At 44.1% G+C, this 23245-nt stretch overlaps 1 protein-coding gene across 8 annotated transcripts; it reads left to right on the forward strand.

Annotated features, from left to right (window-relative positions):
• Positions 1-17: 17 nt before the first annotated feature.
• Positions 18-22075, forward strand: TP53INP1 (tumor protein p53 inducible nuclear protein 1). 8 transcript variants are annotated; one of them, XM_059672207.1, is made up of 6 exons: positions 18-171; positions 7623-7873; positions 9376-9852; positions 12529-12566; positions 13596-13828; positions 21556-21851. In XM_059672207.1, exons 3-6 carry the CDS (start codon positions 9646-9648, stop codon positions 21834-21836), a joined length of 759 nt encoding a protein of 252 aa, XP_059528190.1. In that variant the 5' UTR covers positions 18-171; positions 7623-7873; positions 9376-9645; the 3' UTR covers positions 21837-21851. The 8 variants fall into 8 exon arrangements, with proteins under 8 accessions (XP_059528190.1, XP_059528186.1, XP_059528188.1 ...); XM_059672203.1 differs by having other exon boundaries at positions 21-171; positions 9488-9852; XM_059672206.1 differs by lacking the exon at positions 21556-21851 and adding an exon at positions 16618-18298 and having other exon boundaries at positions 24-171; positions 9488-9852.
• The last annotated feature ends 1170 nt before the right edge of the window (positions 22076-23245 follow it).

Genomic DNA, 23245 nt, shown 5'->3' on the forward strand with positions numbered 1-23245 from the left:
GGAGGATCAGCTGTTCCCGGCGCCGCACAACAACAAAAGGCGCAGGCGGCCGGCGGGGCAGCGGCAGCACCGAGGCCGGCGCCGCGCAGTCCCCGAGCCGCCGCCACCTCCGCCCGCGCCGCCCGGTTCCGCGGGGCGAGGCGCTGCTGCTCCGCCGCCGGTCGGGCCCACGTAAGTGCGGGGCGGGGGGCTGGGGTGGGGGCCGCGTCCGCTCCCCGGCCGCCCCGACGGCGCTGCCCGACCCGCGCGCCCGGCCCGTGCGCTCCCCGGACTCCGGCTTCCTCCCCGCCCTCGGCGGGCCCGCGGCCCAGGTGCGGCGGAGGCGACCACGCGGACCTGGCCGGGCCGGGCCGGCGCAGGGTGGCGGTTGGTGTTTGGTTTCTGCCTCCTCCCCCGAGCGCGCCCAGCTTTCTGGGCCGCGGCCGGACCTCCTCCGCCTCCTCGCTCCCCATCACCTCCTCCTGCGCTCGGCCGTTGGGCTGGGGCTGGGGCTGGGGCTGGGGCTGCCCGCCGGGGGCTCCTGGGCGCCGCCCTGGTGCGTCGTCCCGGTCCCTGCGCCCCGCGCGCCCCCTCCGCCTGCCCGCCCGGCCGGGTCGCCCTCGGGGCACCGTGGGCCCGGCGGCTCCCGGAACCCGCAGCCGCCGCTGTAGCGTTCGAAGCGCCCGCCCACCTCTCCGCGGCGGGTTCGTGGCCCTGCGGGTTCCGCGCATCACGTTTGAGGTTGCACCTGTGCAGAGAGCGCTTACCCATCGGGATTAAAATCCTGATCGTTTTCATCCGCGCTGGTTGCGGGTGTGCGAGGCGCCCTACATGCTGGGTGCTTTATAATGTCATTTTATGGATAGGAAACCCGAGGCCCAGAGAGATGAACTTACACAAGGCCCATTAAAAGGACAGTGTTTTCTCTTTCAGAGATGGAGATGAATTTAAGGGAGGCTTTCTTGTTTTCATTGGTATTACCCAATTATGTCTGCTCATTATCTCCTGTTAATTCCAGTTTAAAGTAGATTAAGGAAGAACCCCTTTCCATCTGCAACTTGGCAGGACTTGCGCATATGTTGCTAAAAGTAACACTTTTCTGAATACAAAGTAGTTTTGGGGAAAGGGTGGGGGGAAGTGGCCTGTGGGGGTCAGTGAAGGGAAGTGATAAGGATCCTGACATTGCTCGGTAATTGAAATACGTTTTTCATTGCAGATGTGAACAGCGCTGGGGAAGCTTTTGATTTTAAGTTGTGGCCACTGTAATTCTGAACTGGCAGCATGATTTTCAAAGGTCCCGCCTGGAACAGGGTCTTCCTAATTTCTGTGACCAAGGTCTCTCTCTCTTTTTTTTCCCTTTTCATTCTATCTTTTGTTCTTTTCTGTGAGTGCTCCTTTATATTTCTTTAGGGAATGGCCCTACTTTCAAAGTTCAAGGTTAACAGGCCATGATTTACCACCTATGGCTGTCTTTGTCCACTGTCATTCAGGCTCCAGGTCAACACCGATGGGTCCCTCGGAGACTACCCCCCTGTAGCTAGAGGAATAAGGGTCAAAGTGGGACAAGCAACGACAACTTTCTTGCTTGAATTTCCTGAAGTTTAACATGGATTTTAAATTACTCAAATCAGCATGTTTATTTTTCTAAACTAGTGAGGGGGACGGGATGTAAAGGGAAAGATAATTTTGAGGCCGCTTTTCAATGAGGATATGTTTAGTTTAGCCACCTGGTATTTCGAAACTGTCAAGAAGCCGCATCTGTACACAGAAGTTAGATCATCAAAGTTGTGGGATTTTTATTTTTTAATGTTGTTTTTGGAGCCGCCTACTGGCAGCCAAACCCAACTGAAAAGTGCTGTTCTCAAGTTCACAGAGCCAGAGTTGAGGCTGGGAGGAGCCTGAGAGCCTGTGCAGTGAAAAGCAATGTCGGCTGTAATGCCAGCTCCACCCCTCATCGGCTCTGTCACTTTTGAGCAAGTTACCTAATTTCTGAGCCTCAGTTTTCTTAGTACTACATTGAGACACGGAAGTACCTCAAGTCCCTTTCACATACCATCAGCACCCAGTAAATTGTAGCTCAGATTATTATATAAACATTTTGCAGCTAAAGACACTCAGACCCAAAGATGCTCACAGTCAACAACTGACATGAACTTGTTAATATTTACCAGATACCTCCTATGTGCCAGGTGCCATTTTAAGTGGTTTACACTTAATCCTTACTAATCCCCATTTTGGAGGTAAGAAAACTCAGGCATAAAAAGTTACTAAATATCCTAAATTCAGGCAAGATGCAAGTAGCAGAGCCAAGATCAAACACAGCAGGCTGACACCAGAGCCAGGCTGCCTGTAGGTTGGTGCCTTCAAGCTAACAAGCTCCTTCAAGATTAGCAACCCCTTTCTCAAACTAGAATGCTCTTCCCTAGAAGTATCAACTCAGCCACCTTTCTCTGCTCACAGAGCATTTCTACTCGTGTAATATGCAAAACATTGATGATGAAATGTTAAGTAACAGGATACAAAATTGCTTTCACTAGACTATCACTAATGATAAAAAGAAACGTGTAGAAGGAAAGGCTAGAGCAAAATGTACCCTACGCTAACAAAGGCTGCAACAAGACATGGAATAATAACTCTTTTCTAAACTTTCTATAATGCTATTTCATTCAGTTTATAATGAAAAGGACATTTTTTTAAAGGGAGGTGTTTTGAGCCAGGGTTACAGGGACAAAGCTGCCTTGAAATGCTGGGGCCCCAACAGACACTTCGTCTTCTTTCTCCACTGGGGTGAGCCTGCTCAGTTGAGGCTGGTTAAGGCTGAAGGCTTGCAGGTGCCCCCCAAAAAGCAGCGCCACCCGCCTAGGCCTCGACTGAATTCGGAGCTGTATTTGTAAACCTGTCCTCTTGGGGATTTTCACTGTAGCTTTATCATTGCCCTAGAGTCGTGAACATCAGAAAGTCAGAGACATGTGGTGAGGAGTGAAGTCCCTCCTGCTTTGCTCTTTAGCTCCAGCCGGGTGGAGAGCACTGTTCTGGTGGGAGCCAAGGCCCAGAGTGGCAGTGACTGGGTAGAGAGTCCCTGGGTCACCGGGAGGGTAGGCAAGACTCCGTTCTGTATCCTTCCCCTGGGATCCAACAGGTGTGTCACTGAAAAACCAGCAGTGACTAGAGAGATGAGGATGAGCCTCGTGCCTGGCTGTGCTCCTGAACATGGCGCACGCCAGCTTGAGTGCCCTTGCAGGGCCTGGGACACTTGGCGGCCGCCTCTGACTGCAGGAAAACAAAAGATGGGCGTGTGCCTCCCCATGGAAAAGCTCCTCCGGACACAGACCCCTTTCCTGGGACAGGGTGGTGTGTGTTCAGGACAAGCTGGCTTCCATCGCGTGGGTTTGGAGCTGTAGCCAGAGGGGCAGTTTGCAGTTTGGGAACCCACAGCTGCCCAACCACAGTGACCCCAGCAGTGTTTTCTGTCTTACAGCTGCCATTTGTCTGGTCTGGGCCCCATGTAGCATCACAGTTGGGGGACACGGAGTTCCCTTAGGATAAGCAAGGGTTCTCCTGTGGGTGTGTCCCCTGCCACCCCACCCCCTAACCTCCATATGTAAGAGAAATGGAGCAGAGATGTTTAAAATAACTTTTCCCCTTCTAGTTTATAATGCAAAACCTTTACTTACACCAGAGCTTGTGATTGTCCATCTTTGGGATATGTGTCACACCACAGAAGGCCAGGCGAACTACATATCCCACTCTTCTCCTAACTTGTACATGGAACGGAAAGCTGAATTTGCATTCTCAAGACTAGAGCTCCAGCCCTTACGATTTGACCACATTGCTTTCCAGAAGGGTTTCGGGAAGACTGTTACGCAAGTGACACTTCCTGTTTACCTGTTTTCATATTTAATGGCTTAGGGGGATGGGTTGTGACCGCAAAAGTATTCAAATGTCATTGATTTGAAGACACATTCGTAGTACTACATAGTCATAATAGCATGCCAAACAATTGTAACAGCCCAATTTGGATGTAAAAAACGTGAACCAGGAATCTCATGAGCTACAGATTCTAACTCATTTACAGCTAATGGTGATTGCTTTGGAAGTGAAGTGTCAGCCCTGGCTGGTGTTTCTCAGTGGTTAGAGTGCCGTGGGTTCAATTCCCAGTCAGGGCACATGCGTGAGGCAACCGATCAGTGTTTCTCACATGTTTCTCTCTACCCCATCCCTTCCTCTCTCTCTAGAATCAGTGAAAAACATCCTCTGGTGAGGATTTTTTTTTTCCAAAGTAAAATGTCAAAAGTCTGAAGTTATGGATTCAAGGCTCATGCTCATGAGAAAAAGAAGTGTCATTTAGTGAGGCACCTTTCATCCTCCTTGGTGGTCCCATCCACTCTTATGGTTTCTGTCACCCACTCTGCGTTGACAACTCCCAAGTCTGTGCCCCCAGCCGAGGCTTTGCTCTTGAGTTCCAAAGCCCTATGTTCAGTTGCCTACTAGACACCGCCAGGTGCATGCCGTGAGGTTTCCCAAATTCAGCCTGTCCAGAATGCGCAACCTGCACCCTATGCAGTATTCCTGTTCCGGTGAATGGTCTCACGATCCTCCAGTTGGCCAAACCGGGGTCATCCTTGACTTTCTCCTCCCTTTAATTGTGTCGCCCCATCCAGCCTGTGCTCAACTGTCCACCTGAATCCTAGACAGACTGAAGGTGCCTCCTCACTCAGTGGCAGGTTTCCTTCTCCCCTTCCTCCATTCTCGATCGTCTCAGCCACTCAAGATTAAAGTCACTGTGGAAGGGGTTCTTCTTTCCCTGACCTCCGCCTGCGTATATCTGAGGGACAACCAGTACCTCTCCCATGGCATATATCACGCCGATTGTTACACTCGCCATGGAGGGCTTTATTTACTACTGTCTTCCCTGCATGTAACACTACGTCTGATGCCTACTAAGTGCTCAATAAGTATTTGTAGAATAGTCGATGTTGACTGAGAACTTTGTGCCAAATGCCTTGCCAAGAGGTTGCCTGCATTATCTCATTTCATTTTTTTGTATATATATTTTCTTACTGATTTCAGGAAGGGAGAGGGAAACATCAATGATGAGAAGGAACCATTGATTGGCTGCCTCCTAAATGTGCACCCCCTACTGGGGATCAAGCCCGCAAACCTGGCAATGCGCCCTGACCTTGAATCAAACCTTGAATTAAACCGTGACCTCCTGGTTCATAGGTTGATGCTCAACCACAGAACCTCACTGGCCAGGCCGTTGTCTCATTTTACTGGAGAAGGATCAGGGATCTCACCTTGGAGGTGGTGACTGGCAGAGTGGGGGGGGACACCAGGAAGGTTGTCTTCAACTAGGATGAGAGTGGTGGAGGGAAGTAGGTGGGTTGAGCCACACACAGGCAGCTGGAGTCAAGAGCACTTGCTGACAGTTGGGAGGAGTGGAGGGATGGGGAGCAGGGCGGCGGCCAGGCGTAAAGGAAGCCAAGGGTAACCGCGGGCTGCTGCTGCTGCTCACTGCATGGGAAGAAGGGCGGTGCCTACGTTTGTGGGGAAAATTAAAAGTTCTCTTTGGTGTTAGCTTTGATATGCTCTTCAGGTAACCAGGGAGACATGAACACATAAACCTGGAATAAGATCAGACAAGGCTGGAGTTCCTCGGTTAGAACTCACCAGAACTCCCTGAGGTGGACTGCTGCCAGTGGCAACAGTGTTAACTTCCCAACTCACAGGACGGAAGCCGCAGAGCCAGCACTGAGCCGGGCACACGGACCTCTGCTGCCCCTGCACAGTGAATGGCTGTTTCCACCTTCGTTTCTACAGTGTCAGTTTTTCCATGCCAGCTGTAGGAATTGTGAAGCCTAACGTGTGCAGTACTTGCCGATTTTACATGCAGTTAGGTATGCTTATAGTCACACACCAGAAATACAGAGCCAAGAGGAAATGAGCCAGGGGACGATGAGGGCCTGGCATAGGGGGGCACTATCGCTGGGTTCATTCGGCAGCTCCTGGGCAATTGACTATCATATTGCAAGACTGTTAATATCTAGTTTTTGCTCCTCTACTTACAGAAAAGCAGTATTGCAGCTTGAAATTATTTAAATGTATAAATTTATAATGAAATAAATTCCAATTTATCCCTTATGGTAAAAGCAAAGGTGTGAAAAAGAACCAAGTCCTTCCCTCCTTTTTTTTTTTTTTTTTGCAAGTCTCCATTAGTATTTTTACTCACAATGCTCTTACCTTATTAAAAAAATGAATTCTAGAATGAATTACCATTTTATTTACAAGAAACCGTTCCTGATTCATATGATAAACAGTTAAATTTCCGTTTTGGATTTGATGCTGCACTAAGAGCTGAGGCAACAAAAATGAATGGCAGTGTCCCTGCCCTGAAGAAGCTGTCACTCTAGCCACAGAGGTCCACGTCCTGTGGGTGAGACAGTGCTCGCCACAGCAGGACGGGCTGGGAGCGGGCGGCGGCTTGGGACCCTTCCAGCCAGAGGCACAGCCTGAACTGGGCTGTGAAAGTAAATTCTACAAGCACTGAATCCATTCATGTTTGAACATTGTTTATCTTTTAATTACAGTTTACATTCCGTATAGTTTCAGGTGTACATCAGAGTGGTTAGACAGTCATGTACTTTACAAAGTCTCCCCCACGTAATTCAGGTACCAACCCGGTACTATACGTGGTTATGACAACATCATTGACTATATTCCCGACGCTGTACTTTACATCCCCATGACTTTTGTAGCTACCAAGTTGTACTTCTAAAACCCTTCAACTTTTTTACCCAGTCCCCCAACCCTCCTCCCCTCTGGCAACCATCGGTCTATTTTCTGTATCTATGCCAACTCTTTGCTTTTTATTTCACATTTTAAGACATTGAAAGGTTGTGTTTGAGCACTCATTTATGTTTTGTAAATAATGGCTATTGCAGTTCTTATGTTTGGCTCTTGCAGGAAAGGAACAGCTGTAACTGAAGGCTAAGGCATGTGCTTTCTTCTAAGGGTGTATGTGTGCACTTTTATGTAATTTTCTTAATCCTCACCCAGGGATGTTTGGTTTTTGTGGGTTTTTTTAAAAATATTTTATTGATTTTTTTTTTTTACAGAGAGGAAGGAAGTGGAAGAGAGTTAGAAACATTGATGAGAGAGAAACATCGATCAGCTGCCTCCTGCACACCCCCTACTGGGGATGTGCCTGCAACCAAGGTACATGCCCTTGACCGGAATCGAACCTGGGACCCTTCAGTCCGTAGGCCGACGCTCTGTCCACTGAGCCAAACTGGTTAGGGCGTGTTAGGTTTTTTAATTGATTTTTACAGAGAGAGAGAGAGAGAGGGAGGGAGTGAGGGAGGGAAGAAGGGAGGAAGCGAGAGAGAGAAGAGAGAGAGAGAGAGAGAAATGAATTGAAACATGAATCAGTTGCCTCCCATACGCTCCCAGACTGGGGATGGAACCCACAACCTGGGTATGTGCCCTGACTGGAAGTTTAACCTGTAACCTTTTGGTGCATGGGACAATGCTCCAACCAACTGAACCACCTGGTTAACCCTGTGTGTGCACTTCTGAAACGACATACACATATTATATAAAGAGATGCTGATTTGAAATAACCTTATTTTTCTGTTTTATTTTAGGGATAATGACTCTCCTCCCCGCCGAAACTGAAGAAGCACCTTGTGCACTTTAATCTCCTGTCAGTGCATCAGGCTGACTAAAGACGGTTTTGAAATTTCAGCTATAAAGACATCCAGCCAAAGTCTCAATCTTGCCTTAACAATGTTCCAGAGACTGAACAAAATGTTTTTGGGTGAAGGCAATACTTCCAACCAAGAACCAGAATTTAGTGAGAAGGAAGATGATGAATGGATTCTTGTCGACTTCATAGGTAAGGTATCTTCTGCCATTAATCATCCAGCAAAAGTGGAAACACTTGCATCTTAGTTTTTGCATAAGAAAATCAATAACTTTGAAGGTTCTTAAGACTTAAAAGTAAATAAACAAAAATTTGTATTAAAAAATTGCAGAAACAGCCCAGCCATTGTGGCTCAGTAGTTGAGTGTTGACCTATGAACCAGGAGGTCATAGTTCGATTCCTGGTCAGGGTACATGCCTGGGTTTCAGGCTTGATCCCCAGTAGGAGGTGTGCAAAAGGCAGCCGATCAATGATTCTCTCTCATCATTGATGTTTCTCTCTCTCTCTCCCTCTCCCTTCCTCTCTGAAATCAATAAAAACATATATATTTTTTAGGTTGCAGAAATATCCTGTGCTAGGTGATCACTTAATGAAATTGATTGACATTAGATGTTCCAGTTTTGCAATTCTTATACCCTGATCAAATCAGGGGCACTTAAAAAAATGTTTTTATTTATTTTCGAGAGAGAGGAAGGAAAGGTGATAGAAAAATCAGTGCTACGTGCCCCCAACTGGGGCCTGGGCCAGCAACCTGGGCATGTGCCCTAGCCAGGAATCGAACCTATAATCTCTTGGTTCATGGTTGAAACTCAACCATTGAGCCACACTGGCTGGGCAAATCAGGAGCACTTTAATAGAAAACCCTCAGGCTAGATAAGCAAAAACCATTTGGCTGGTTACATGTTTACTCAGTAGAACAGAAATAGTCTGAAAACCTTCCTGCAAAGCCAACATAATCCACCCCATACAGTGATACACCACACATACACAGTGCTCAGAAATTATTTTATAGTCTATGAGTGAACAGAAATGATTTTGTTTCTGACCTAAATAAAGGAAGGAAGCCTGGTTGGTGTGGCTCAGTTGGTTGAGCATCGTCCCATGCACCAAGAGGTTGCAGGTTTGATTCCTGGTCAGGGCACATGCCTGGGTTTCGAGCTTGATCCCCAGGGCAGGGTGGGGGTGGTGAGGGTGTGTGCAAGAGGCAGCCCATTGATGTTTCTCTCTGATTGATGTTTCTATTTCTCACTCCCTCTTCCTCTCTAAAATCAATAAAAACATATTTTTTAAAAAAGAAAAGAATGTGCCCTGGCCGGCATAGCTCATTTGGTTAGGCAGCGGTTCTCAACCTGTGGGTCACGACCATCGGAAAACACATATAGCATATCAGATATTTACATGACGATTCATAACAGTAGCAACATTACAGTGATGAAGTAGCAATGAAAATAATTTTATGGTTGGGGGTCACCACAACATGAGGAACTGTATTGAAGGGTCTCGGCATTAGGAAGGTTGAGAACCACTGGGTTAGAGCATCATCCCAATATGCCGTTGTTGCAGGTTCGGTCCCTCATCAGGGCACATACAAGAATCAACCAATGCATGCATAAATAAGTGGAACAACTAATTGATGTTTCTCTCTCTCCCTGTCTTTCTAAAATCAAAAATTAATTTTAAAAAATTAAACGAAGGAATGTGAGCATCAGCTAATAGAATCGCTCTCCTTTTTCTGTTCTCTGACGTGATATCGTTGTGACACTCATCCTCCTGTGGGATTTCAACGGCATGTGGATTCCGGTCTAGACACTTGTACTGGGTTGTCGGCAGCAGAAGACGAGGATGAAGACATCATTGAAGAGTCACCTACCGAACATCCTTCAGTCTTTTCCTGTCTACCTGCATCTCTTGAGTGCTTGGCTGATACAAGTGATTCCTGCTTCCTCCAGTTTGAGCCCTGTCCGATGGAAGAGAGCTGGTTCATCACCCCTCCGCCGTGTTTCACCGCCGGAGGATTGACCACTCTCAAGGTGGAAACCAGCCCGATGGAGAACCTACTCATCGAACACCCCAGCATGTCTGTGTACGCCGTGCATAACTCCTGCCCTGGTCTCCACGAGGCCAGCTGTGGGGCTGACGAACTTCACAACGCCAGCGGCCCCAGGTACGTCGTAAGTATTTGCTTCTCTCCACAGGCATTCTGGCTAGCATGTATTTTATTTATTTTTACTACAATCCAAAGCTAAGTTTTTAGAAAGCGCAAGAGTAATTTTGTTAGAGATTTATGGAAGTATGTGCATAGTGCACAAGGCAGCTGATGGTATAAAAAACTTGTTCAATTTAGATTTTTTTTTAAAGTTATATCTCCTCTTAATCTGTTTGTTCATTGTCTTCAATGCACATGTTAACATTTCTGACCTAAATAAACATGTATTTATTTTGCAGAAAGCTGACATGCTGAGTAATTTTCAGTAGTAAGCACTTAAGGGAAGAGGATGATTTTGTATGAATGACATTCAAATATAAGATATCATGGGGGAAAAAGAAAAATATAGCATGCTCCAGTTATATAATGGAGAACCTTTCCATTTATATTTGGCTAATGCATGGAAAGAAAAGAGTGGCATTTCTGCTTAGAATCTAACCCTGGTACTGTACAGCGGATTGAGAGTAGCAAATTTGACAAGAATAGTATGTCTTAAAATAAAACTCTTCTCCTCCTCCAAGTAGTCCTAGCAAGGTCACTTCAAATGGCTCTTAACCTTGAAAACCTGAGATATCGTAGGCATGAAGTAAAATGGTTGTTTTACTAAAACATTTTGCTCAGAGTTGTTTTCTGCCTCAGAGAGGAAAGATTTCATCCCCAGTGTTTGTTGAGACATGGGTGGGAAGCCCTGTGGTCTGACAGGCTGTTTCAGTGCCAGGTGGGTTGAGGGCCTAGAGAGGTTCAAGGAGAGTGCCTGGTCAGTGACGTTTGCTATGTTCCAGAGCAAACTTAGAGACATTTTGTGGCCTTTATCCAGGGGATATATTCAAGATTGCTCCTCCCATAAAATAAAGTTCATGGCAGCTAATTAGCTCCAAGTCTGGCTTGTCCATGATGGACACGAGTGGAAGGTTCCCTGTGGTGTTAAGTACTGCGAGGACGCTGCACTGCCTTAATGCCTTTAACACCTGGCAAGGGCAGGTGAACTTGATTCTTTGGAGCAGTTCAGAATATTCCTGTGGTTGGTGTTGTCCTCCTAAGGGCCTCTTTTTGGATCGTCCAAGTTCTGACTCTGCAAACTAGACCATTGTGTATATCTTCTATTTCCTGTTTGCCAAATATAAACAAAGCCCAGACAGCTCATTAATTTGTTAACTTTACCAGAGTTTGCTGTACTCTTAAGTCTCGATATTGTAGATTATCTTGAAGGAAGATAAATATATGCTTGTACCAGATTGAAAAACAATTTGCTTATATAGTTATCCAGGCTTTCTACTAGGTAAGATCTTTGACGGGAAATGTGACTTTAATTAGCACTTTATTCAGCGCCATAAGTTTATTAAGAGGTCAGTGTTTCAGGCATTCCAACAAAAATTTACAATATAATTTTTTTTGGGGGGGTGATACTGATTTAACTGTGTCATACTTAATTCAAATTAATTTCTTCAGTTCTTAAAAATTCTTCCTGATTCTGATCTCACCTTTGAGAAATTCCATTCAAGAATTTAGCATGATTAATAGTCATTTTAAACTTACTGTCATTTGTATATATACTCTTCAGTATTTTAAAGTATATGTGTCTGTATGCATGAGTATATATATATTATATATAAGTATATATATATATGTATATTCAGCAGCTTTGGAAATAACATTATCACAGAAGCAGTACATATGTATTGCAGAAAATAGAAAATGCCAATGTGCAGAAACTGGAAATGACACTCGTCCTACCCCGAGATGAATAGTGCTGTGATCCCAGGGCATAGCCTTCCAGATTGTTTTTCCTGTATGTCCTTGTGCGCCCGTGTGCACACACATATACCCCATTTTTAACCTACATGGGATCAAGCTGCATATGCTGTTTTATAATCTGCTTCTTCAGGCAGTGATCTCCACCTATTTTTTTTTTTTAGTAAAATTTCATTGCATCTGCTACAAAAACCATGCTCAGATTTCCTCATGGAGCCCAGAGCATTTCATCCAGTTTGTACAAAGCAGCATCCAGTGCAGCCTTGCACTGCATTTGGTTGTATGTTTGTAGTTCTGCAGCAGTGAGACTGTCATTTCTTCTATCTTGTTTTTGTATCTTTTTATACTTTAATAATGACACATAGGGAAGTTAAGTATGTACCTTTCCATATGTAACAGTTCAAAAAAACACATTTAACTTTATATGAATTCTTTCCGAACATGAAGTACTGCAAGTTATTATAATAACTAAAATATTTCTTAATATCCTTATTTTTGGATTTGAAATTCTTTTAAGGCCTACTAAATCAAGATAGAAATTAGGTGTTACCAAAATTAGGAAAATGGCTTATGTAGTAATTGTATTTTCTGAACAGGAAATAAATCATGTTTTTCAAAAGTTAGATCATTTTCATTCTATTTATCCTTGAAAATATTAGTACAAAGCACATAAAAGCAAGGTGCTTTATAAGTACAGATGAGCTTCAGCTTGTGTGTTTTATTGTGTTTTAACCTTTACAAATACTATAATCTTAAGTAATATATGTGCCTTTCATGACCCATAGTAAATCAGTTAAAATATAGAAAAGTTGACTACATTCTAATAGTAAAATTAAATAGTATTTGAAATCTTACTAGTGATTTAATAGCTCACCATTTAACATTGTAGGGCCAGGAAAAGCTGCTTATAAGACTCACTGGCACAGAGTAAGTATATTCGCTTTGAGCCTGTGTGATACGTGTTATCAAGTCTGAGCAGGGAGGTTAAGAACTCAAGGTGCCACCTTTTAAGAACCAGTCTTCATTTTAACTTCTCTTTATTAGTTTCTTAATGGGACCTGCTTCCATTATGTTTTTTAAAAAACTATATTAAAAAAAGAAGTGTTTTCCTCTAGTTATTACGAACAGTATACTATAACTGCCTTTCCTGTGTAAAATATCCCTTAAAAATCTTAAAACTCTCCAATGTAGTTTAGATATATACTATTTCATTAGCTTTTAATATAGAAAACATAATAATCATATGGTTTGTAGCCAAGGATCTTTATAATACTGTTATGCAAATATTGTTCTAGTAATGAGTGGCTGGCTGCTCCTTACTAGAAAGGTGTTGAGTAGATTTTCCTTGTGCATATTTCTGTTAAATACAGTGTAAACCTTGTTTCCCAGAACATTGTACTTATAGACAGAAAACGCTGTGAAGGCGCTTTGCCACAGGACCTCAGTATTCATCTGCTTCGTAACCATGTCCTCCACAGTGAAATCTGTGTTAGAATCCTGGTTAGTTAATCATTGTGACCTTAACACATCTCAGTGCCTTGGATTTCTGTTCAATAAAACATAGAAATTAAAATATTTTCCTATTAAGATCATGGCAAGAATTAAAATACAGAATATTTGCAAAATAGTTGGTAAATGCAGATATTCAGTAAATGTTAGTTTCCTTCCTAGAAAAGCATATGCAAATACGTTTGCTTTGCAATTGAAATTTATTCAAAGTGTACAGCACTTTTTATTTTTAAAAAAATCTACCTAATTAACCACCTGTCAATTATATGGCATATTTCTATTAAAAGTTGGCTGCTTTCTACCAGTGTCAGTCAGAATGATCACAAAATATAAACTTGTCTGTCAGCCATGAGACACTAAGTTCTCATTCAACCATAAATTAGTGTGGCAAATTGAATTGCTGACATACTCTGTTATATAATCCATGCCCATTTGTTTCTGTTTCAGAGTGGAAGCTCAAAATGAAGTGGGGCAGCACATTCACTGCTATGTTGCAGCTGTTGCTGCTCATGCAGCTTTTCTGGAACAACCCAAGAGTTTTCGCCCCTCCCAGTGGATAAAAGAACACAGTGAAAGACAGGCTCTGAACAGAAATAGCCTTCGTCGCCAAAATCTTACCAGGGATTGCCACTCCCGGCAAGTCAAGCACAGTGGCTGGGCTGTCCACCAGCCCTGCCCACGTCAGTACAATTACTAAGAATTTCAAGTGTGGTTGGTTGGCTTCTCTTGGTTTGTACATATTTGTGTGGATGTGTGTGTTTGGATGTGAAGTCTCTATAGCCACTTGGTGACCAATCACATAGTCGTTTTATTAGTGCGTTTAGACACTATCTTGAAAACCAGATTTACATGCTGTGTATCACATAATGCCTTGCTCTTAACATTTACTTTTTGGTAAATTTTTTCAGAATATTTTTGGAAACATATCAATACAATGACAGTGTTTGGTGATGTCTTTAAATCTATTAAAATGTACATGAATTAGCATTTTAAAGACATTTCTTCTCAAGTATGAGAATAGGCATCTTTCGATTTCATTTTATTTTGTATTACTTAATCTATCTTTTGAGTAAGCAAAAATTTATTCTCAGGGTCAGCCATACACTTTATTGACCAGTACTTGATAATCTTTTCTGTATATAATGAATACATTTTTACACACTAACATGAGCATTAACAGGTTATAGTTGCCATAGTTATAATGGAATTATGGCTGAATTGTCTTTTGAAAGAAAACTTGATATATTTCTCTGTGTGTGGTGTTTTGTTGTTTTTTCCAGATTAGCCATGCAGTTCATTTTGGAATTCAGGTACATTAAGTGTCAGTGAACAGTGCATTCAGTAATTCCGGCGTGACTGTGACGTGGTACAGACATTGACAGGTATCGTGGGACGAGAGCACTTGTCTCACCTGCAGAGGGATTAGAGTAGACCTGTGAAGTTGCAATTGGAAAATGTGTGTCCGTAACTAACCTGTAACTGCACTATTTAAATTGTTTGGATTCTTTCCTGCCAGCTCTGCCCACTCACCACCTCACATCAGCTGTAAATTCAGAAGTCCTTGTCCAGGCACTTGAGTGATTTCATAGTTATACCTGCCCACGGCGACAGTGATAGGCTTTGTATTCCTGGTGCAGTGGCAGGCGAGGGAAGGGGGGTTCTTGGGGTATCTTCTCATGGTGTTCAAATGAAGAGCAACAGGTTGGCTTTCTTCAGTTTTCATCTTTTGTTTTAAGTCTGGCTTCAGGCAGAATCTTTAACCACTTTGGCTTGTTTCCTCCACCAAAAGGGGAGCAGGCAGTTACCTCCCCGGCAGTTGAAGTGGGGTTGTACAGACCGGTCTTGTGTGAGATCCCAAGGGCCTCTCTACTGAATCTAGTGATGGGGTGGGGCCCGTGCTGTTTTTCTGCCACAGCTGTTCTTGAGAGTGTTGGTGCTGATGAGGCCGAGTGCAGCGCTTGATGCCCAGGGAGGCCAGTTAACTCAACGCCGAGATCTGTTTCTTACCGCTAGCCAGTCACTTCATTTCTCAGCAGCTGTGGTGGGTTCTGCTGAGCCATCCGCACTCACTGATTTCTTCTGAAATAAAGTTAAGCACATACTTACAATCCAGAGCACATTCTGCTGACAGACAGGAGTATCGCCTTCAAAATTAAATAGCTCCTTTTCCCATCTCTTCTGCAAACCTAATTAAATAAGTACACGTCTCTACAATGTTCTGAGGAAAAAGCAGCATATAGTTATGTGAAGTATTACTCTATTTCTCAGGAACCCTGCAGCGCTCACTGCGGGGAGCCATGGGAGCTTTTTCTCCAGTGAAGAGCTGTGCTCTTTTCTGACCAGACTGGGACTGTGGGGTCAGAAACGGTCAAGTAGTGCAGCAGATGGTGGCGTGAGGTGGTTCTTCCACTGGCGTTGATGAAGGGCCAGGAATGTCTCTAGAGCAAGAATCTAGAGCCCCTTCTCTCCTTTCCCCTTTCCATTTCAACGACCCCTTTATTTATTTGTTTTCTAATAGGGGCCAAGTCTGTCAAGTTTTGTCAAACTGAGCTAGAAGTTATTTGTTACTATTTGTGTTTACCTGAGTTGGGAGATAAGGTAGAGTTTTCATGAGGGTGTGTATGTTTTCACATCATGTCTGTTATAGGGCAATATATTGGTAACTTGAAAATAGACCAGCTAAATGTTTTCTTGATGTAAGCCTCTGACTACGTGGGCATCTCTTCATATATTACATGCAAGTTGTTAGTACCTCGCGAGCTATAGAAGTTCAGCCTTGAGAATTTATTTGGTAGCATGAACAGATTTCTATATAAAACTGAGTGGCCCTTTATTTTTTCAGATTTCCTGATACCTTAAACACATTTACATCTCTATCAGTTACTGCCTTTTTGTTTTCCTTATCTGGACCTTTTTGTTATGCTTTGTTCCTGGAAGACAAATGATTTTAGTCTTTGGGATATTTTTTCAGGGTAAGGGCTACCACACCATCTGTGATATATTGTGGTTTTTGTCTAAAATTGGCACATATAAGAATTGAAGAAACTAGCTACATCATTCAGTTGAGGTTCTTGGTCATTAGATGTTTGTTAGGCATCTATTATGTACAAGATACACCAGTAAAGACGTTGACAAGTTAAGTATTCTTTGAAACATGGCCAAAATACAATTTATTATAAATAAATTACTATTTTTGCTGTTGTAAATATTAGTGGTTTACAATGTGCTTTAATGCATATTTCTTAAAAATTCACACAGTGAGAAATAAGACACCGTTGAATTGAGTGCTCTGACTGTTTATAAACTGATAATATAGAATGTTACTTGGAAAAAGTCTGGAATATGTGGTATACACAGCAGTGCTTATGAATGAGTTACTTAGTTTTTATAACCACGTTTCTCAAAGTTTGTGTTTTTGTTAATAAAACGTTTTACAATGTATATCCTATGTTTATTACTTCTTCCTTAGCTAATTGGATTACGTACTGTACTGAAAGTTGAAAATCAGCCATTATCTTCTGTGGCAATGCATTTATATTGCTGGCTGAATGGGGAATTTTTTACAGAAGGTGCAAAGTGTTTGAATTTCTGACTTCCTATTCCTTTTTTTTAAACATTAATTTTCAGTTCATTTTTCCAGTTTCCATGCAAACTGCTTCTTTTTACATGCCTTCTCTGTTGTGTCAGTACTTTGATTCCAGTAAGAAGACAATTTACTTAAAACTTGAGAGGGCCATTCAGCATTGCCTGTTTTTACTTCTCAGATCTGTGTAGCACACTGGTTGGTAACCTTTACATCTTCATTGAATCTGTCTTTGCTATTTCTCTTCCTCCTCAAGGACATGTATTGTCTTTTATGTTTTTAGGAGAAAAGAGCAAAGAAGGGTATCTTATCCTCATTTTCTTTGAGTTGGAAACAAACAAAAATGAAGGACTCCAACTAGAAGATAGACAAACTTAAATAGATGAATGGAGACAGTTTAAGCGTTTCCAAGTATTAGTTTTTTTGTTTTTAGAATCAGTTAAGAGACTGCTCCTTGTACTGGAGATACTAGCATATGTTTGTAATGTTACCTTAAAGTTATCTTAAAGCTATCTTATTTTATACGGCCCACACACAGATTAAATTCTTTTAAAAGGGGGGCTACTATCATGGATGTTTCACTGCCAGGTTGATGCGTTATAAGTGGCATCCGTATCTACTTATTGTAATGCTTAAAGTTTTATTTAAAATGCTTTATTTAGAAAACCAACATAATGTTTGGTGTCAGCCTTGCCATGTACCAGTTTCACTTGAAATTTGACACCAATCACAGTGGTTTAGGGTGGAGAAAGGTACTGGAAAGCAAACCGATAAGGATATATTTTTCTATTTGCAACAGTACCCTTTATGTGGGAGAAGTTACTGTTCAGAGGAAGGCAGCTTACATAGATAATGTTTTGTATATTATTGAGAATTTTCCTTACTTTTTAAAAGTGTGTAATTGTTAAATGCCCAGTTTTGCTCTATATTTGCCTGAAGTTTTAGTATTCGTTTTCTGGATGGACTTCTGAAAAACAGTACTTGGGAAGATTAGATGTGTATGTTTCCAGGTTTGTTGTGTGTGAGTGGTTTTGCTTGCTTTTTGGTTGTATTCCTCCAGAGGTTTGGAACTTTAATCAATAATTCTGTGTATGTTATTTAAAGAAAGTGGCTTTGTTTTTTTATTTCTCAAGTAAAATTGTGAACACATTTGCTTTTCAAGGGCAGGGCATCAGTTGTAGAAACTGAAGAGTATTGTAGATTGCACTATGTGCCTTCTTGATGTGTTTCTGGACACACAACTTTTTCAACAACTTGAAATCTAAAAAAGGGACATTTGGTTAGGTTGTATACTGTACATCAATCTATGCATAAATGGCAGCTTGTTTTCTTGAGCCACTGTCTAAATTTTTCTGTTTTTATAGAAATTTTTTATACTGATTAGTTCATAGCTGGTCAGTTTTATACACAGACTAAACAATACAGCACTTTGCCAAAAATAAGTGTAGCATTGCTTAAAAATTGTGTATTAACACCAGTTCTTTGTAATTGGGTTCAATGGTGCATTTTGCACCACCTGGAGTTATGGTTCTTAATCTGTCAGTAAATAAAATGTCCTTTAACTTCACATTTGTCAGATTTTCTGTGTGTTTTTTTTTTCTTTATGGTTGTTAGTCTTAAAACTAGGTATATCTTAAAATATTTGCTGTTGAGTTTTACTTGTCCAAAAGATGTGTTTAATATACACTCTAAAAACATGTGTAAAATAGTATATTATACTAAAATTAGTATATTAAAATAACCACTGAGTATGAATTTGAAGGTAACTCCCAGCCAGTACTTTTTCCCTCCAACCAATCTATGAAAAAACAAACAAAAACAACACACCCACAAATATAGGGCTTAATACATTGGTTTTTAGACTTTTCCAAGCTAGCTTAGTGAATTCTCAATGGCTCTTTTCCAACAGAAAGGCAGACACAATCTTTAAAAACATTTTAGGGGCAGTGTGGACAGACCCCAGGTCCATTAATGCCCCCTATTGTGTGGCTCTACTTTAATCAGGCCAGTAAACATGAAAATGGTTGACTAGGAAGCTCAAAGAATAAGTTCTGTGTTAAGGAGTCCCTGGGGGAAGATCAGCACTCTAGAACCATAACCTACTTCAAGGGAGATTTCCTATCATCTCTCTGCTGAGATAACAATAATATACGGGCAGAAAGGAGGATGGGTTCACCCCAAAGATGAAAATAAGGTCATGGAGGTTGACTTGGGGTCTGCATGGCTGGTTCCGCTCTAGACAGCTAAAGCAGATTGCCCCTGTACGAGGTAGAGAACAAGGTAAGCAGACTCCTTTCTCATCTGAATCGGTGCCAGATTGAGTATTTACTTAGTGTATTAAGATTCTGTTTAACTCAGAAAGCCAGAAAATTGCCAGGAGAAACCTGGGATGGTGTCTTCAGAAAATCTGACACATGATCAAAGCAAATTATAAGTGACAGAGAGCACCTGTACAGTAGGTTGCACACCCTGATCCGTGTTGAGCCTCACAGTCAGCCAGCCTGGGGGTCAATATCCCACCCACGAATGGGCTAACAGCATCAAGGCCCAGTTACAACAGAAAGGCCCACAAAACCCACACAAGGGACATCCCTAGAGAACCCAGCTCAGGAGATCAAGGAGACGGCAGACCGGGTCCCACAGGGCACCTGCTACACAAGGCCACGAAGACTGGGAATCATAGCAGTTCTATCTAATACATAAAAACAAACACAAAGAGACAGGCCCCAAATGAAAGAACAGGAGAAATCTCTAGAAAAAGAGCTAAATGAAATGGAGGCAAGCAATTTATTGGATACAGAGTTCAAAGTAATGGTTCTAAGGATGCTCAAAGATCTTAGTACTATAACAGCATGAAAAACAACGTAGAAACCATGAAAAAGAACCAGTTGGAAATGACGAATACCCTATCTGACATCAAGAATATACTGGCAGGGCCTGGCTGGTGTTGCTCAGTGGTTGAGCATCGACCCATGAACCAGGAGGTCATGGTTCGATTCCCAGTCAGGGCACATGTCCTGGTTCTAGGCTCAATCCCCAGTAGGGGGCGTGCAGGAGGCAGCCAATCGATGATTCTCATCATTGATGTTTCTATCTCTCTCCCTTCCTCTCTGAAATCAATTTAAAAAATATAAAAAAGTAGGTTGGATGAAGCAGAGGATCAATCACCGATTTGGAAGACAAGGTAGAAAAAAAAAGAGTAGTGAAAAGAAAAGAGAATTAAAAAGAATGAGGATAGAATAAGGTAACTTTGGGGCAACATGAAATGTAACATCTGCATCATAGGGGTACCAGAAGGAGAAGAGAGAGAGCAAAGATTGAGAACCTATGTGAATAATGACCCAAACTTCCCTAACTTGGTGAAGGAAAAAACTTAAGTCCAGAAAGTTCAGAGAGTCCCAACCAAACAAGATGCACCCAAAGAGGCCCACACCAAGACATAGCATAATTAAAATGTCAAAGGTTAAAGATAAAGAGAATCCTAAAAGCCACAAGAGAAAAGCAGTTAATTACCTGTAAGGGAGTTTGCATAGACTGTCAGCTGATGTAGCAACAGAAAGATTTCAGGTCGTAAGGTGGACACCCTCCGAGGGGTCCCAGACGGCAAGAGGGCATAGGCCGGGCTGAGGGACACCCCCCTCGCCCCCGAACAAATTTTTGTGCACCAGGCCTCTAGTTCAGAAATAAGAGTTGTAACTCAACACCCAACCAAAAGCACTGGAGGAAAACCATCCAGGCAAAGGCACCGTCAGACGAAAGTCTGAAAAGGAGCAGCAACACTCCCCTGCAGATGACAAAAACTCACCAGAGAAATGTGGCCACAAAGCAGAAGGACATTTTAACACAACATCCTATTGTAAACTTAAAAAATATATACCGAGGCAGTGGCGGCTGCGCAGGAAGCTGACAAAGCAGAACCAAAGAACTCAAGGAAGCAATGGTCAGGCAACACAAGCGGACAGGGAACAGGGCGCGGAACAGGAACGGGGAGGTTTAGAAAATAAGTATAAAAAAATACAGAAACAACAACAAATAACAGAACACAAGAGAGGAGACACGACTGTAAGGGACTCTGGAATATATAAAGAACAGAAATAAACGTGAAGGAGATAAAAATTAATAAAAATCATTAGGGAGTGAGGGAGAAGATGAGCAGAGGAAATTGTACGAATGTAAAGTTAGTGTCCCTGAAGAAAAAACCCAAAGCAATGAAACAGAACAAGTATTTTAAAATATAGCTCCATTTTAAGTAGGGTTGGCAATCCCAGTTTGCAATCTCCTACTCACAATTGAGGTAGGAGAGCTTGGCCGCGATCACAGACCTAAGTTCAGGAACGAGGTGGGGAAGGAAGGCAGGGCTGAGGTCACCGAGAGTAGGTCAGAGGTGCTGTCTGCCCCAGCCTCCTCCCGGGGTGTCTAAGGACCTTCCCCTGAGCTGTGGCAGCCACAGGGAGGCTCAGAAGTGAGGGTTCGTCCCAGGCTCCATTGCCTACAGAAGTGGGGGCCAGAGGCCAAGTGAATAAATGAAATAAACAGACAAGTTTGCAACCAGAGAACCAAAAACTTCAGAGAGTTATACAATGAACATGCGTCCACCAACCAACTTGAGAATTTTTTCCTTAAGTGTGAGAATCTTAACATTTCACCATATTTGCTTCAGATGCTTTTAAGGAAATACAACTTTCCTGATACAGTTGAAGCCCACTGTGAATCCCTCAGATCCCATTCATCTCCCCCCCCACCTGAAGCTACCACTATCCTGGAATTGACCTTTTTGTTTGTTTGTTACTCCTCCTCTGAGGACATTTTCCCATTGATTTTTAGAAAGAGTGGAAGGGAAGGGGAGAGCCACTCCTCCTTGCATCTGCCCCGTTCCAGGGAGGGACACCGGGCATCCAGCTGCTCACCTCGGAGTGGTCCCTGTCCCATACGTCTCATCCATCAGCGCACCTTCAGCTCTGCCTTCAACATACACGCTGAACGCAGCCACTTCTCACCAGCCCCAGCCCCCCATCCTGTCCAGGCTCCCTGGGTCCCACGGGTCTACCAACTGCTCTCCACACAGCCACACGATGATCGATCTCGATCATCGATCGATTGGTTAAAGCGCTCCCTCCCGGCCTCTTCTACTCTCTTCCGTTCACCACATTCCAGCCACACTGACCTCTTTGTTCATCAGATACGCCAAGGCCCCCTGGACTGGCCCTTCCCCGCCTGGAATGCTCTTCCTCCTGTGAACCTGTGTGGCCTGCCCCGCTGCACAGCTCTCTGCTCAGATGTCAGGGGAGGGGCGTCCCTGCACTCCATGTAGGCCAGCACCTCCCAGCACAGCCCCAAGCTGCTTTCCTGTGTCCTCTTCCTTCTTATCACTAGCCTCCACCACCTGTATGTCTCCTGTGCCTCGGCCACTAGAATCAAGGTCTGAGGGGCAGGAATCTTTGCTCCACGGGGTGCTCTGGTGTGTGTGAAATGACTAAGTGAACGAAATAAAATGCCACCTCCGTGAGTCCTCCCAGCCCTTTGCAGCTAAAGCAGCGCCCTCCACCACTTGACCTTCCTATCTCTCCACAGCGCCTCGGGAGGGGACAGTGATGTGAAACACATTTATTCTCCGGCCCCCACCTCATGGTCTGGTGGACACGCCCGTCTCTGCCCGGCCCAGGGCAGGCTGACCCACCGGGCGCCCTCCTGTCTACTTCAGGGCCTCTACCCAGGGCCTCGGGATTTCCAGAACCGCCCTGTCATCCCTGCTCTTTCTCCACACGGTGCAGTACCACAAACCCTGAGGGAGCCGGGCCGGCCAGGGCCAGGGCCAGGGCCTGCTCTAACGCTCACACCCAAGATGCCCGCCATGGGACCCGCCTCCCGCCCCTCCCTCCTGGCCATGAGCAGCCCTGGCAGGCTGGGCACTCCCTGCTAGACTCCAGGGAGTCCAGAGGCCGGGACCTGCTCTGACTCCAGGGGGGGGACTCAGCTGGGACCTGCTGAGCCCTCTGCAAAGCTGGTGCCAGCTGCCAAGCTCCTCCAGGAAGTGTTCCCTGGAGTCAGTGAGCACGCCCCCGCCTGGTAAGGGCAGGGGTAGAGGCTGTGTGGTGGGGGAGGGAGCTGTGGGGGAGGAAGGCGTAGAAGGAAGAGCCCCATGCCAGGGCAGGGCAGGGCTGCTCTCTAGAGGAGGTGGTGTTAGTTGAGTGTTCATGGAGAGATAGGAGTCGGCTGTGGGGAGCCTGCGAGGCGCAGGTGCAAAGGTCCCCGAGAGAAGGGCAGGTGTGTGGAAACTGCATGCAGGTGGACTTCCTGGGTGCCAGGGCTTGTGGGTTAGGGGTTTGGCCTCTAACCCAAGGTGACCCATAGCAGGGCAGTGGCCGCGGGACAGGTTTGCGCTTTAGAAATTCCAGCGGGCCCTGGCAATACATTTCATCGGGAGGCAGATTAGAGGGGGCGACACGGGTCAGGAAAGCCAGTTAGGAGCTGACTGCACTACCGGAAGGAAGCCTGGAGACCTGAACGAAGGCAG

Source organism: Myotis daubentonii, chromosome 17 (genome assembly GCF_963259705.1).
Source record: "Myotis daubentonii chromosome 17, mMyoDau2.1, whole genome shotgun sequence".
Taxonomy (NCBI): Eukaryota; Metazoa; Chordata; class Mammalia; order Chiroptera; family Vespertilionidae; genus Myotis; species Myotis daubentonii.